Raw genomic sequence first — 14,346 nt, forward strand, 5'->3', positions numbered from 1 at the left:
GCTTTCCGCAAAATGTATTGCATCGGCCCCTGTGATAGGTTTAGTACTTAAAATTCTGTCTTTTTGGAGCCCGGGGTAGAATGTGCCTGCTGCCCCCGTCTGCTGTTTATTTCTTTATGAGGTGGGGGTACCTTTCCAGCTGTGCGCATCAGCGGCCGGTTGGAGTGGGGAGGAGTCCTGTACAGTAAAGCTGATGTCTAAGGTGGTCATTTTTGAAAGCATGAGAGAGAGAGGAGGTGTAATTTGTTTAATAATTGTAATATGTAGAGGGGAATTTTAAGAGCTGTGTGTGCCAAAATCGGGATATGATTGCACAACTAGCACCGGCGCGGGTCCACCCGATTTTTATAAAGTGGGCGGATGCACGCGCATCTCGCCTTGGAGGAAAAGGGGCGTGATGTGGGCGGGGCATTGGCATTCTGGGGAGAGGCCGAGAGATGTGCACGCAAGTACCTAAGGTCCAATGCCGCATAAGTTTACTTCTGCTATGGGGGAGGTGTAAGTTTAAAAATAAATAAATAAAAACTGGGCAGCCCTGAGTGGATTAAGAGGCCTGGGCTAACTGGGGGCAGTACAAACTAAAGAACCAGCGGGGTTCGCAGGACCCAGCTCTCAACTGGGCAAACTGGATGATCTGGTGAAACTGGTCATGGCGTGGATGCACGCCTGTTATAAAATCCCCCCACTTCCGCAGCTCACGCTCGGATGTTGCGCGTCTGTGCGCACCCACTTGCAAAATTAGATGCACGCGTCCACGCGCCCGGGCTGTTTTTATAACATACGTGCGCATGTGCGTGCATGTTATCAAACCGCCGCATCCTTGGGCACGTGTGCACCTGCCCGCCTGTTTGAAAGTTACCGCTTCTCAGAATAAGCCCCGTAAAGCTGTAGCAGAGTAAGCCTTTGGGAGTGGAAGAGGGGGGAACATCAGCTTAAGCAAGACTATGCAGTGCCTAAGAAACATAACCCCCAGGATGAGTCATCTGTGTAACCGCTGTTTTGAGCATTTACTTTTGTTTTTGTTTTGTTTAATATTTTCACTCCATGCTAGCTCTCCAGAGAATGGTAATTATCCTCAGAAGTGATGGTAAGACACTGAACTTGTCCACCATCACAGATTAAGTGAAAATGCAGGGATTGCAGTCTCGGAGTTCTAACTCCCCGTCCCAAACCGTTCCTTGCGATGTAGCATTGGCAGTCGGATTAAATTCTGTGTATAAATGTGAGAACAGGCTATCACACTGAGCAAGGCATGAGAGAAAATAAAGGACCATAACCTTTATTCTTCCACCTTCCCTCTCTTATTCTGTTCTGTGTTCTTCTTCCGTCCTTGTTTTCAATAGCTGGCTTATATATTTGTGCCACAAACTAATAAACAAATAGAAATATTGCCTTTGAATGACAGTAATTGCACGTCGTCTTGCCTTCTATCCGATGCTAGAATTATGTTGGCTTTTGTTTAATCATTTATTAGTGGAACCCTTAATCTCTTAAACAGATATAACCAAGGTGTAGCAGGAGCTCTGAACATTAATGAGGTTTCTCCCTACACTGCAAGCTTTTGTTCGCTCACATGTCTTTCGCTGCCAGAATTCTCTTCTTGGTGCGAATGGACTGATGTGGTTTGAAGTTGGACTTGATACAGGAAGGGAAAACCGAAGCCTTTTGTACATGTCTGCGTCCTGTGTTTTTGTGCTGACGTCTTGAAAATCGTGCAACAAAAATAATTTTTGGTTCTGCCCCTTTTCTTCTTGTCGCCATTCCCTGGTTACGTCATGTAACGCGAAGCCAAAAGCAACCCGCAAATGGAACGGCTTGCCAGCCTACCAGGACGGAAGGGCGGATATTCAGCAGTGCCCCGCGTCCCCACCGCCACCTGTGAGCGCCTGGCAGGAAGAGAAGAAAGACCCCGTGGGCATCTCAGCAGTAGTCAGCAACACTTTAGAGCACATTGTAGAACAACTGGATATTTTGACACAGGTGAGTATAAAATGACCAGAACCAATCTTTGGGATTGTGATTCAATTTGGGGGTTTTTTGTTTTTTCACTGCCTGGATATAGTATCGTTAGGGACCTTCGTTTTCAGTTTGTTTTATTTTCTGTGGGAATTTTTCATTGCTTATTATAATCAACAAAAGCAGGAGAAAATCATTGGAGGCGGGGGGGGGGGGGGTGAGGAGTCATTTTTTTCACTGATTTTTCTGCCATTTGGTTATAATAAGTGCTGGCAAATTCTTGGGGAAAGTAAAATAAAAAACTGAAAACAAAAGCTCCTAACTATACTTTCAAATCTCCTCTCTAATGGCTTTTCAGAGGCAACGTTCCATCTTCAAAAAAAAATCCATTACGTTTTTGTTGAAAATTTGGAATCATTGAAATTAAAGCAGCTTGGGTTAGGTTTGCTAACCCTGGTGCATTGAGATTAAATTCCACTCTTATTCTGCCTGGTTACCCACATTTGAAAATGGCAGGCAAAATCGCAAGCCCTGGAGCTTCTAGGGGTTTGGAACATTGGAAACTTGAGACACTTTTCAAAAAACTTTTGGAAAATGTGTTTTGTTTTTTTTTGTAAACATGCTATAGTTATTTCATACTCTTAAATACCCTCTGTTCTAGTTGGTGTTCCTCAGTGTTTCCCTCCAGCCAATCTCCCTTCTGAAAAGCAGGGGGTGCAAGTTTCCATTTTTGAAGCTGTTGAATCTCAGTATTTGGTTTTGGCTCTTGCTGCTGCTGCACTGCTATTTCTGAGTTCTCCTAGGTCAGCAGGATGTTAGACCTCACACATAGGTGACATCATCAGATGGAGCCCAGCATGGAACTTTGATCTCAAAGATTCTAGAGCTTTCAGCATGCCCCACTGAGCATGAGCAGCTGTAGTCATCACCCTGCCCCCTAGGCAGAGCCCCTCAATCTCTTCTTTTCTGCAGAGCTGTCGTCTCGCAATTGTGGGGCTCATGCTCCTTTTTTATTAGAAAATGTTTTTCACAGTATTCAACTTTGCTCGCTTCTTACAGTTTTGTAAGTGATTTTTTTCTAGAGCTGCAGCTTTTCTTTCATTCTTTTTCTTTCTTTCTTTTCCAACTGTCTGCCAATTGCATAGTGGGTTCTCCCCTGTGCAGCCTGACAGTCTGTTTAAAAAAAAAAAAAAATTGCACCTGCAGGTTTTTGTACTTGTGTCCTCTTTGCTCCATCTGTTTTTTTGCTTTTTCCACAGTGCTGGCAGGACTGGAATATGCAGTCCGTCGGTGATCCATGTAGGCCGCTGAGCCTGGGGACTCACCTGAGTTCTACCCAGGCAGGAGTTCCATAGCAATTCACCGATCGCTTGGCATCGGTAGATTCAGACGGTGGAAGGATGGAGGACTATGCAGTTCCTGTGGGGACGAGAACTCATCCTCCCCACATTTCGAGGAACTAGTCTCCACAGGCGGAAGCTCTGGGTGACATTGCCTCCCCTCCTGCTTGCCAGCCTTGGCAATGCAATCCTCCTGGGAGACAGGGTGAGCGGAGCATGGGCTAGCTGCTTGCTACTGCACTTCGGTGCCATGCCCATGAATGGTTGCCCATGCGCATCTGTGACCAGTGCACTGTTCGTCCGACGCATCGATATCTGGACCTCATTGCATCAAGGTGCATGACCACCCACAATGCCACAATGGCCTTCGATGCCATCAGCATCGATGGAACTGGACTCTTGCTGCACCAGTTTGGGCATCAAGACCTCAATGCCCTTGGTGCCATGATGCGGTGCACTCGATGACATGGTCCCTTCGATGCACTCTGGCACGATGCCTTCGGTGCACGCAATCCCTTGGCACAGTGCCCTTGGTGCATTTGCCACTGTGCACTCGATGTCTCGGTGCCCTCTATGCATTCGATGCCACAGTGCCCTTGATGCATTCGATGCCTTTGAGGCATTCAATATCACGGTGCCTTTGATGCACTCGAGGTCACGCTGCCTTCAGGGCACTCGACCCCTTGGCACGATGTCCTCGGGCTCTTGCCACGGTTGAGTGGCAAGAGCCCGAGGTGCCTTGGTGACCTTTAGTGCCTTTGTGCTCTCAATGCACTTGATGCCAAGGTACCCTTGATACACTCGATACCTCGATGCCTTTGAGTTACTTGATGCTATGGTGCCTTTGATGCACTCGAGGTCACGGTGCCTTCAGGGCCCTTGACCCCTTGGCACGGTGCCCTCAGGCACTTGCCACAGTCATGCACTTGATGCCTCTGTGCCCTCGCGGCTCTCGTTGCCTTGGTACCCTCGCTGCACTCAGTGTTGTGGTGACCACAGTACCATCGATGCTGCTATGCTTTCGATGCCCATGGTGCTCTTGATGCCTCCAGAGAGCCCTGGATGCCATCAACGCCCTTGATCCATCAAGGTGTATGCATGGCCACCCTAAAAGCTGATGAAGTCGAAGCGGTGGCAAGCCCTTGATGCTGTTGACCCCACTAGGTTGTTGAGGTGTGCAACTTTGATGCCAACATGACCTCAATACCATTGCGAGGTGGTGCTGCCCCAATATCATTGACGCCCTTGAAGCCATCAAGGTGTGGGGCCACCGGAGAGGTTTTGGACCACTGATGCCTCTCATTACTGCCTCGACTATGTCAAGCCCCATCGACCAGGCACTGGATTCACCATTGAGCGCCCTTGTCACAACTGTGGCCATCGAGTGTAGAGGTCGCCATCTACTTGAGGCACCTTGATGGGTTGGTGCATCTGTATGCAGTGGCCTGGTGCCCTCAGGGCTCTGGGGTGGTGTCCATTACAGAGCACTGGAAAACACAGAACTGCCCCTTCAGCCAATGATGCGCATACCATCAATGTTAATGTGTGCTAGCGAGGCTCTCGGCTGTAATGCTTGTGAGGCCATTGAGCTTGCAGCATTAACACCACCAGACGAATCGGTGAGCCGAGGGAAATTGCTGTCAGCACTAGCAATTGTTGGTTCCTTTTGATATCGATGACCTGTGCGGGACTGCAGGGCCTCTCCCTACAGATTCCCATGGCTTCTTTGGGGCCCCCGGGCGATCGAAGTCTGTGGGCACCTGTGGTGCCAGAACTGGTGTTATTTATGGGCAAACTGCTTACAGATCACAGGACATGTTCGCAGTCCTCCATAAGCACCTGTGCTTGCCAATGACTTCACTGTGGGTCTTGCAGGTGAGCCGGTTCTGCTGTGTTCTCTGGTACTGAAGGAGGCAACGCCATAGACTGCCATCCTCCACCATGCCTTATCCAGAGCACCAGTGGTGCTGGGGAAGACATCATCACACTGTCCTCTCCACTCCGCTGGAGTTATTGTGGCGTTGATGTGCAGCTTGCGTGGTTAGGACAAATTAGACATCTGTTCCAAGGGCCTCCTTCACTGCAGGCAGTATTCTCCCTGGCTGTGCAGTCCTCAGCCACACTAGAGTTCTGCCATCTTTTGGCATGGTCTCTGCCCCCGCGTTAGTCTGTACCATATAGTGCGGAGGAGTGTGTCATTACACACTCTGTGCTTGGTCGTGAGGTGGCGTGTAGCCATCGACTCAGGCACGTGGTTCTTGGTCCTCGCTGGGGCTTGGGATTTCTCCCACAAGCTCGGCGCTCAGGATCTTGGGTGTGCCACCATCTGTGGATCTGTTACCATGGCATGAGTTCACCCAGCGCGCTTTTGCAGCGAAGGGCTTCCAGTTGCCCTTTTTTGCCTGAGCATTGGTGCATGTGGGTGGGTATGGATTGTTCCCTCTGGGCGGTCACAACAGATTGCTTTCCACCGCCTCAGGGCTGGCCTAGGACTGCACTCCTGGTCGGATTCTGAGGTGAATGAACATCGTGGAAGTGGCTCCAGTGTCCTCTTCTTTCTCAGAAGAAGCAAATGTCTTCGCCCTCTACCATGTTCTTGTGGAACAGTCCCTGGGGCTCTGTCCCTGATACATGTTTTTTTTTTTCTGATTGCCGCATCTCCTTGGAGGACAGGGTCGGGCAGCAGCATTGGCAGTCGTTGGACCATCTTCAGCTGGGGATTGCAGTGGCGACCTCACCTATCCGAGGCTGGCTGCCTGTGATGGGTTGGTTGTGTCGGCGCCTCAGTGATCAGTCGTTGTGCCTCAACTCGCCTTTGGGGGGTTGGTAGGCCCCAATCCCGCTGCTTCCCTTTCCCCTCTGGAAGGGGAGACTTGACTGGGTTCCAGGACAATCCTGACACACACACACACCCCTGCCTGCCTGCAGCAGAGCTACCACATGGTAGGGGAAATATTGTCCTTTGATCACCTCATTGTGGCCTTGTGTATGCGCCCTGGAAGAGTGTGATTTTTTTGCTCTTTGATCCCTCAGCAGCCCTTCCACAGAACGTCTCAGTTCTAAAAGAAATAAATAAGAATATAGGATATGGAGAAGGCCAAGAAGCCTGCAGTGAGTGTGTTTAAGGTCGGTATTTGTGGGAGTAGGTGTGTGTGATGGTTCATATGAACCATCACACACACCTACTCTATCTGCTTCCACTGCCTAGGCCTGGATTGTGACACTTCCAACTGTTTTGCTGCTTGCTGCCGAGCAGCGACCGATCAGCTCCAATATTTTTGTGCTAAACTGGAGTATCAGTCTATGCTTACCTGCCAATTCTTCTCATGCCGTCGGGTGCCAGGAACCAAAATGGCGCCGATAGTCTTGCCCTTACTCTGTCACAGGGGCTACCGGTGCCATTGGTCAGCCCCTGTCACATGGTAGGAGCACAAGATGGCGCCGATGGCCATGTGACAGGGGCTGACCAATGGCACCGGTAGCCCCTGTGATATAGCAGGTCAAAGGCTATCGGCGCAATTTTGAACTGCATGGGATGGCTCCCGGATCCCACGCTGGACCACCAGGGAGTTTTGGTAAGTCTTGGGGGGGGGTTGTTTAAATTGGCAGCCGAATAATTCGGCGAAAATTCGTTGTATCCGTGGGGAATCGCGATACGTTTCGCTTCCCCACGAATACAACAAATATTGGCACATCCGTTGCGGATTGCCAATACGTAGGGACCGAATGCACACCCCTAGTAGATTCTGCCCACTACCAATATAAAGTGCTTCCATTTGGTCTTGTCAGTTGCCTCAAGAGTCTCCACCAAATGTCTGGCTTTAGTAGTGGCACCAGGGGATACAAGTCTTCGCTTATCTGAATGACTGGTTGATTACAGCAAGATCTCAAGAGGAAGTCATAAGCCCCCTCCACAAACTAATCTTCCTTCTGCAGAGCTTAGAATTCCTAATCAACTTTTAAAAGTTGAATCTGGCACCCACTCAAACTCAAGTTTATAGGAGCATGGATAGATTCAATACAAGAGAGGGTGTTCCTACTCTTGAATCGAGCAGCCACCGTGTCTGCGCTTATCTGCAAGTTGCTCTCCTCTCAGCATTTGAAAGCAAAATCTCTCCTAGTCATTTTAGGACATATGGCAGCAGTCGTCCATGTGGTTCCACTGACTCACCTCCATATTTGTTACCTCCATTGGGGTCTGTGTTCCCAATGGGATCAACTAACTCAGCCACTCTCCGTGTAGCCTAGATGTTCTAGGACATTGTTCAGGAGTTGAGATGGTGATGCAACCCCATGTCCTTCAAGAGGGAGCTCCAAGAAAAGATGGGGTACTCACATTGGATTCTGTCAGACCCAGGGAATCTGGTCTTTTGAGGAAAGTCTGTCTCAAATCAACCTATTAGAGCTGTGAGTGATTAAAAAAAAAAAGCCATGCCTTCTGTGTTTTCACACCTTCTTCAAGGCAAGAGTATCCTGGTTTAGACCAACAGCCAGGTTGCCATGTTTTATGTCAACAAAACAAGGGGAAATGGAATTATGACCCCTCTGACAGGAAACACTCAGGGTCTGGACTTGGGCAACTAGGAATACAAGCCCAGCTGTCTTCTGGGAATCTCCAACGTGCTAGCAGATTGGCTCAGCAGAATATTTTCTCCACATGAGTGATCTTTACATTGATCAGTGGCAGACAAACTCTGGGGTCAACCATCTGTGGACCTGTTCGTGTTACAAGAGAACAGAAAACTAAATTAATTCTGCTCAGTTCTTCCAAGCGATCTCAGACTGGCTCAAGATGCTTTCCTCTTTGATTGGGGAACAAGCTTCATGTCCTCTTTTCTGCTGATACCACTTATTGCCCAAACAGTACAATAGGTTCTTCAGGACCATGCCTGGCTGAGCTTCATTGCTCCACCATGGCCCAGACAAGCATGGTATGTATATCTTGTACAAATTTCCAGCAGTCCTCTCATTTGTCTAGGGACAGATCCTCAGGACAAAGACATGCTTAATCACCCTGACCATTTAGCTCTCATCTTGACAGCTTGGATGCTGCATGCTCAGTGATCCCAGATCTGTCTACCTAGAGATATAGTGGATATTTTAGTCTCGTCTAACAAACCATCAACTAGAAGAAATTATGCATTTAAATGAAGATATTCAAAATGGTGCCAATAAAATGCTTTGATCCTTTTTCCTATGAGCCTACATACTTACTGAGGTACTTGCTTTACTTCTCTAATTCTAGCCTTGCCACCTCTTGAGTATGAGTACACTTATGCGCAACAGCAGCTTACCATGCTCCAGTAGACAGAAAGCCTACCTCCGTTTATCTATTCATTCATGAGAGATGACACAATTCATGAGAGATCTATGGCATGTCAAACCTCTGATATGGAAACCTCCTGTTTCATGAAACTTGAATGTGGTGCTCTCTCAACTAATGAAGTCTCCTTTTGGGCAACTGGCGTCAGCTTTGCTGGAATCTTTGATTTGGAAAGTGGTATTCCTTGTGACAATAACCTCAACTAAAAGAGTAAGCGAACTGCAGGCTCTAGACCACTATTCTCCATATACACAGTTCTTCCACAACAGAATGGTCCTTCATACTCATCTTAAATTTCTGCCAAAGGTAGTCTTAGCCTTCCATATCAATCCATTATGCTGCCAATGATTTTTCCCAGGCCTCACACCCATGAGGGGGAGGGAGCCCTCTATACATAAGACTGCAAATAACCTTGATTTAATATAAGAAATAAACTCAGCTACATCGTAAAACCTCTTTGCTTTTTGTATTTATGACCCTAATAGGCTGGGCATGACAGTAGCAAAGAGAATTTTGTCCAACAACTGGTTGAGTGCATTCAGCACTGTTACTCCTTAGCAAGATTGCAAATTGCAGATTCCATAAGAGCCCATCAGGTGAGACCCAATGGCTTCTTCAGTGGCTCATCTTCAAGAAGTTCTTTTGAAGATATTTTCAAAGCTGCTACCTGGGTATCTGTTCACACTTTAATGTCCCATTACTGTCTTGCTAAGCTTTCAAAGAAGGACAGAAACTTTGGGCAAGCAGTTTTATGTAACCTGTTATCACTGTAGTCCACTCTCTATGGTGGATTCTGGGTTGCTTATTTAGAAAGTCTCTGCTGAAAATCTCAGCTTGGGACTCTGCATGTGTAATGGCAAAGTCAGTCTGCTTATCGATACAAAAAGCAAAGTTTATTTACCATAAACAGTGTGTTCTGTAAATAGCAGGATGAATTAGCCGTGGAATACCCACCTTCCGTGCTGGAGAGTCAACTACATAGCTTTATAGCTCCTGGACAGACTGCAAAGGCTCATGAGGCAACACCTGATTGGCAATTTATGCACATGCTCAGTAGATCTCAAAGCTCTATCTTGGAGAGACCAGTCCGCTTCATGCCACTGGATGACTCCAACACATATAATGGCTAATTTATCATGCTATGTAGAGAAAACACAGTTTACTGTAAGCGAATTTGCTATATCCAAAGGCAATACCTCTAGTTGCACAGCAAGGTCCCCTATCACCAAGCTGTAGCATTGATTCTGCACTAGATCCTAAGATGAAAGGACACATATTTAACTACCACCATCACTACCTACAGCTCCTCCTAATCCTTCTTTGGAGATTGTTTCTCAAAATATCAAAAAGGTTTGGATGATCCTTCACTTTGTATATCAAACAAAATCATAGCATATCCCATAATTATTGTCTACCTCTGCCTCTCACAGAGATGCACTGGTATTCATATATATTTCTCTGTGAATTGGCTGTACCTTCAATTGAGCCCTCTTTCCTCTTCATATAAACTGCTAATCTCAGACCCTGCTACTGATTTCATTCTCTAAGGGCAGCACTTGCTCATTTTTTATCATTTTATTATCTCACTGCTACAAAGTGGGTCCATGAAGTTAGCATGGTGGGGTCTTTTTGTGGATCAGTTCCTCAATACAAGGAGGTAAGAAGAGTCAGCCTCATGGGTATCGCAGCAGAGTACAAAATAAGTGAATTAGGGGAAGGAAAGTTGCAGAGGAAGAAATCTGGGGATGAAGAAAGACTATAGGAAATTGTAAGTCATGGAAGGTAGAAGGGGGAGGGAATAAAATGGGATGGGCTGCTGCTTCATCACTACACAATTCCTCAAATATTCTCCAGGATTTGCTTTTGTGTGCACCAGTACATCAGTATTTGCAGATTCGCACTGCGATATTGCAACTACACTGAACCAAAATTGTATGTCAGAAATGTTTGCTGATATTGATTCTGTTTTGCACACTCTCAGAATTTTGGAAGGGATACTCTTAGCCCCCATGAGCTCACAGGAAATATTGGTTTGGTGTAAATCTTTCTTTTCAGGGCTCCAGATATGTGAATATATATATTTTGTTTGTTTTCACTACTCATTGTGTGCACACCTGTTAAGATAACTGTACTGTGAAAGAGATCTTGCTTTGATAGCCTTAATAGTTCCCATTGTAGTCAATTTTGGGTTTGTGTAGCTCTACATGTCACAGGGGAAAATGAAGGCAATAGAAAGGGGTACTGGGGCAAGACTGACTATATAGACTACACTCGTGACTGGAATCATCTTAAATTACCAGGTAAAATATATTTCAGTGGGCAGTTTTTGATGATGCTGAATTCTGATCTAATTTGAGAAAAAATGGTTTGCAACAGAGTTGGCCCATGCAGAAAGTTACTGCAACACAGTCACTACAAAGGTATATATTAGTTTTAGCTGTGATGTCTTTCTAAAGCAGTTGATTGCAGGGGAGTAATCAGACTTAAATTGCTATGCACCTTCAGATAAGAAAAGATAGAGGATAAGCTGAGGGGAAGAGGGGGTGTTTATATGCTAGATGAAAGTGAGACAATTGTCCTGAAAAAACACAAATCTGTGCTGTTGAGATCACCAAACACTGGACTGGCTGTGCACCCACTGGAACAAGTTTAGGATCGAGCTATCATGGTGGTTAGTTCTCCCAGAACACATTCTGATCTTTGCTGGTGTGCTGAAAGACACCAGTGGCAGATACAGATGAGTTTTTTTAGTTCACATAATAGTGTATAGACTTTTTAAAAATGGAGGTAAATTGAAATACTTTGGTAAAGATGTCCAGGCAGCATGATAAAACTCTCACCTCAGTTCAAAGAAGTATGGCATCATATTTGTGATGAATGTTCTCTTCTTTAAACATATTACTGTACATTTCTTTCAGACTGTATCAATCCTGGAGCAGCGGCTGAGTTTGACTGAGGAGAAATTGAAGGAATGCCTTGTAAATCAACAGAGAATTACATTCCAAGGTAGACCAGCAGAGTAAAAAGTGGAAATGCAATCCAGACTGACTTCAAAAGGCCTCAGGGAATGGGTGCCTAATACCTTTTTAAACTCTAGCCAGGGGAACAATGGTTATTTTGTGTTCTTGAACCATTTCTAGTTGCTTGACACATTCAGAAAATATTTTATTTGATTCCTATTTAATAAAGTGATTTGTTAAATTCAGTTTTCCCCTTGCCTCTGTGGGGTATGCATGTTACTATATTTTATGGACAAGCATCAGATCATATGAGTGCTTACTGGATTACACTCCCATCTTAAAATAAGAAACATAAGCAAGCAAATAAGACTTTTATACTTTTTGAGGTAATTAACCTGGGGTTTTTTTTTGTTTCTCATCTCCCTGCTCACTTAGGAAAAGATTGAACAGATTTGGAGCTAGGATGCATCCCTGAGCCCACCACTGATAACCATCATTTTCTTGCAGTAAACTACATTTCCCACTACGCTCTGTTGCCCAGCAGCAGGTAGTATAATTCACCACCTTAGGATGTACCCTGACGTTGCATAGCTTATTTATGAGCTTCCTAAATGGAATAGTGCCAAGCCTGGCTGAAATCTAAATATATCGCATCCAGGGCTTTCTCCATTCTAATCCTTTGGCCACCCAAAAATAATCCGATGTTCGTGATCTCACACTGGTAAAAGCTTCCTGTAATCTGCTGAATTTCAAGATCCTATACTGTACTTTAGAAGTGATGCTGTTAATTAACCACTACTGAGGTCAGACTGATTGCCCCTGACTGTAGTTAACAGCTATCCTCTTATTCACACTTTTGTGGAGAGGGATTTCTAGAGAGGATTGAACAGAACTGTTAGTGGAGCCACCAGGACCTCCCTAAACTCTGTTAATGTCCTGGTTTGTATTTCATCTGGCCCAAGTTCCTTGTCCACTTCCAGTTTTGCTAGTCTTTTGTGAAATCTGTTTTCTATAAATGGAGTAGGGTCTGTCTCTCTATTTATACTCTTGGCATTTATCTTAGATCCTTTCTCAGTCCTCTTCTTCAGAGTTTCCAAGCCGCAGGCCTTGTCTTGCTGGGAGCCATTTCTGCAGGTGACTCCAGGGGTGGGTCAGCTGCATCCTGTTCCTTCTTTTTTACCATGGTGGTCACTAAATTTCACTTGAATCAGTCCATCTCCCTGCTGTCTCTGGATAGAGAGAAATGTAGAAGAGTATTCTCTGTTGCGACCCTTGGATGTCAAGAAACATATCATTCGGTATCTGGAGGTTACTGAGCCTTTGCGGAAAACAGATCGCCTTTTTGTTCTTCTTGGCTGTACTAAACAAGGAAAACTGGTCTTGTGGGCTACAGTAGCCTGTTGGATTAAGGAGGTAAATCACGGCAACAAACGTTGATGCTGGCAAGCCATTACCTAGTTAGGTTAGGGCTCATTCCATGAGGGCTCAGCAGTGGCATGGGCGGAAGTTAGGTTGCTGTCTACCGTTGCCATTTGCTGAATGGCGACATGATCCTCCTTACACACCTTTTCCAGGTTTTATCATCTGGATGTGCAGGCCTGGGAGCCTTTATACGTGCAGTTTTGACTGGACCGCGGGCAGCCTCCCACTCTATTTGGGAGTAGCTTGAGTACATCCCACTTGTTCTGGATTAATTTGACTGGATGCTAAGAAGTGAGAAATTACTACTTACCTGATCATTTCCTTTTCTTTAGGACAGTCAGATGAATCCAGCTTCCCTCCCTTGGCTGCCAAAAGTGTGTAGTATGGTCCTCCTGTGTGACTACGTATTACAGGGATTACTGGTAAGTGTCAGTCCAGTCCCTAGACTAATGTTATTACATTCTTAGCTGAGCTCAATGTTGCCTGTTGGCCGAGTATTGAAATGGTTATCTATTTTTAATCAAGTTTGCTAGTCTGTCCACAATTGCTTTTGCAGAGAATACTGGCAGACTAATGTCACTGCAGGGGTATATATACTGTGACGTCAGTTTGCTCCGTCTCCATCTGCTGGTAGAAGTGCATAATTCACTTGTTCTGGATTTATCTGACTGTCCTAAAGAAAAGGAAATTATCAGATAAGGAGTAATTTCTTATCTTAGTTTGCTTCATTGGCTTCCCCCCCCCCCTGTTTATGCCTTTTCTGTTATGGCCACCTTCCCTGTTTCTAACATTTTCTAGATATTAGTCTCTGTCCTCACCCTGAGATGCCCTGTTCAGACAGCACAAGGTGTGTAGAAAAGAGGAAAGAGTAGCATTATGTAAAAATAAAATAATTACTACAACTAAAATGTGGAGGATACAGGGAACTGAGCAGGCACTGTGGCTTATCCTTCTCAACCACTGCTTTTTAAAACTACACTGGGTTACTACTATATTTTTAAATTTGCCATTACAATAGCTCCTTTCATATTCACTGTTCTTCCCATCTCGCCAGTGCCTCCCTCAGTTACTACCCTGTGTTGACAAAGCAGGTACTCCTGAAGTCCAGCACCCTGATCTTTTTGTAACTCTTTGCCTTTGTTCTTCTATTAAAACATACTGGGGCAGATTTTAAAACGTATGTATGCCCGGTTTTATAACATGCGTGCGCATGTTATAAAATCAGGGGTCGGCGCGCGCAATGGGGTGCACACTAGTGCATCTTGCACCCGCCAAGCCCTCGGGGAGACCACCTTCCCCTACCTGTCCCGCCCCCAGCCCGGAAAAAAAACAAAAACCCGTACTT

At 45.7% G+C, this 14,346-nt stretch overlaps 1 protein-coding gene across 2 annotated transcripts in view; it reads left to right on the plus strand.

Moving 5' to 3' along the window:
• Positions 1-11,824, plus strand: part of POC1B (POC1 centriolar protein B) — a 124,292-nt gene extending 112,468 nt beyond the window's left edge. For both annotated transcript variants that reach the window (XM_029601642.1, XM_029601643.1), the window contains exons 11-12: positions 1,789-1,980; positions 11,538-11,824. In XM_029601642.1, the coding sequence (XP_029457502.1) occupies positions 1,789-1,980; positions 11,538-11,642 (297 nt within the window). In that variant the 3' untranslated portion in view covers positions 11,643-11,824. The remainder of the gene's footprint in view (positions 1-1,788; positions 1,981-11,537) is intronic.
• Positions 11,825-14,346: the final 2,522 nt, after the last annotated feature.

The sequence above is a fragment of the Rhinatrema bivittatum genome, chromosome 4, assembly GCF_901001135.1.
Source record: "Rhinatrema bivittatum chromosome 4, aRhiBiv1.1, whole genome shotgun sequence".
NCBI lineage: Eukaryota > Metazoa > Chordata > Amphibia > Gymnophiona > Rhinatrematidae > Rhinatrema > Rhinatrema bivittatum.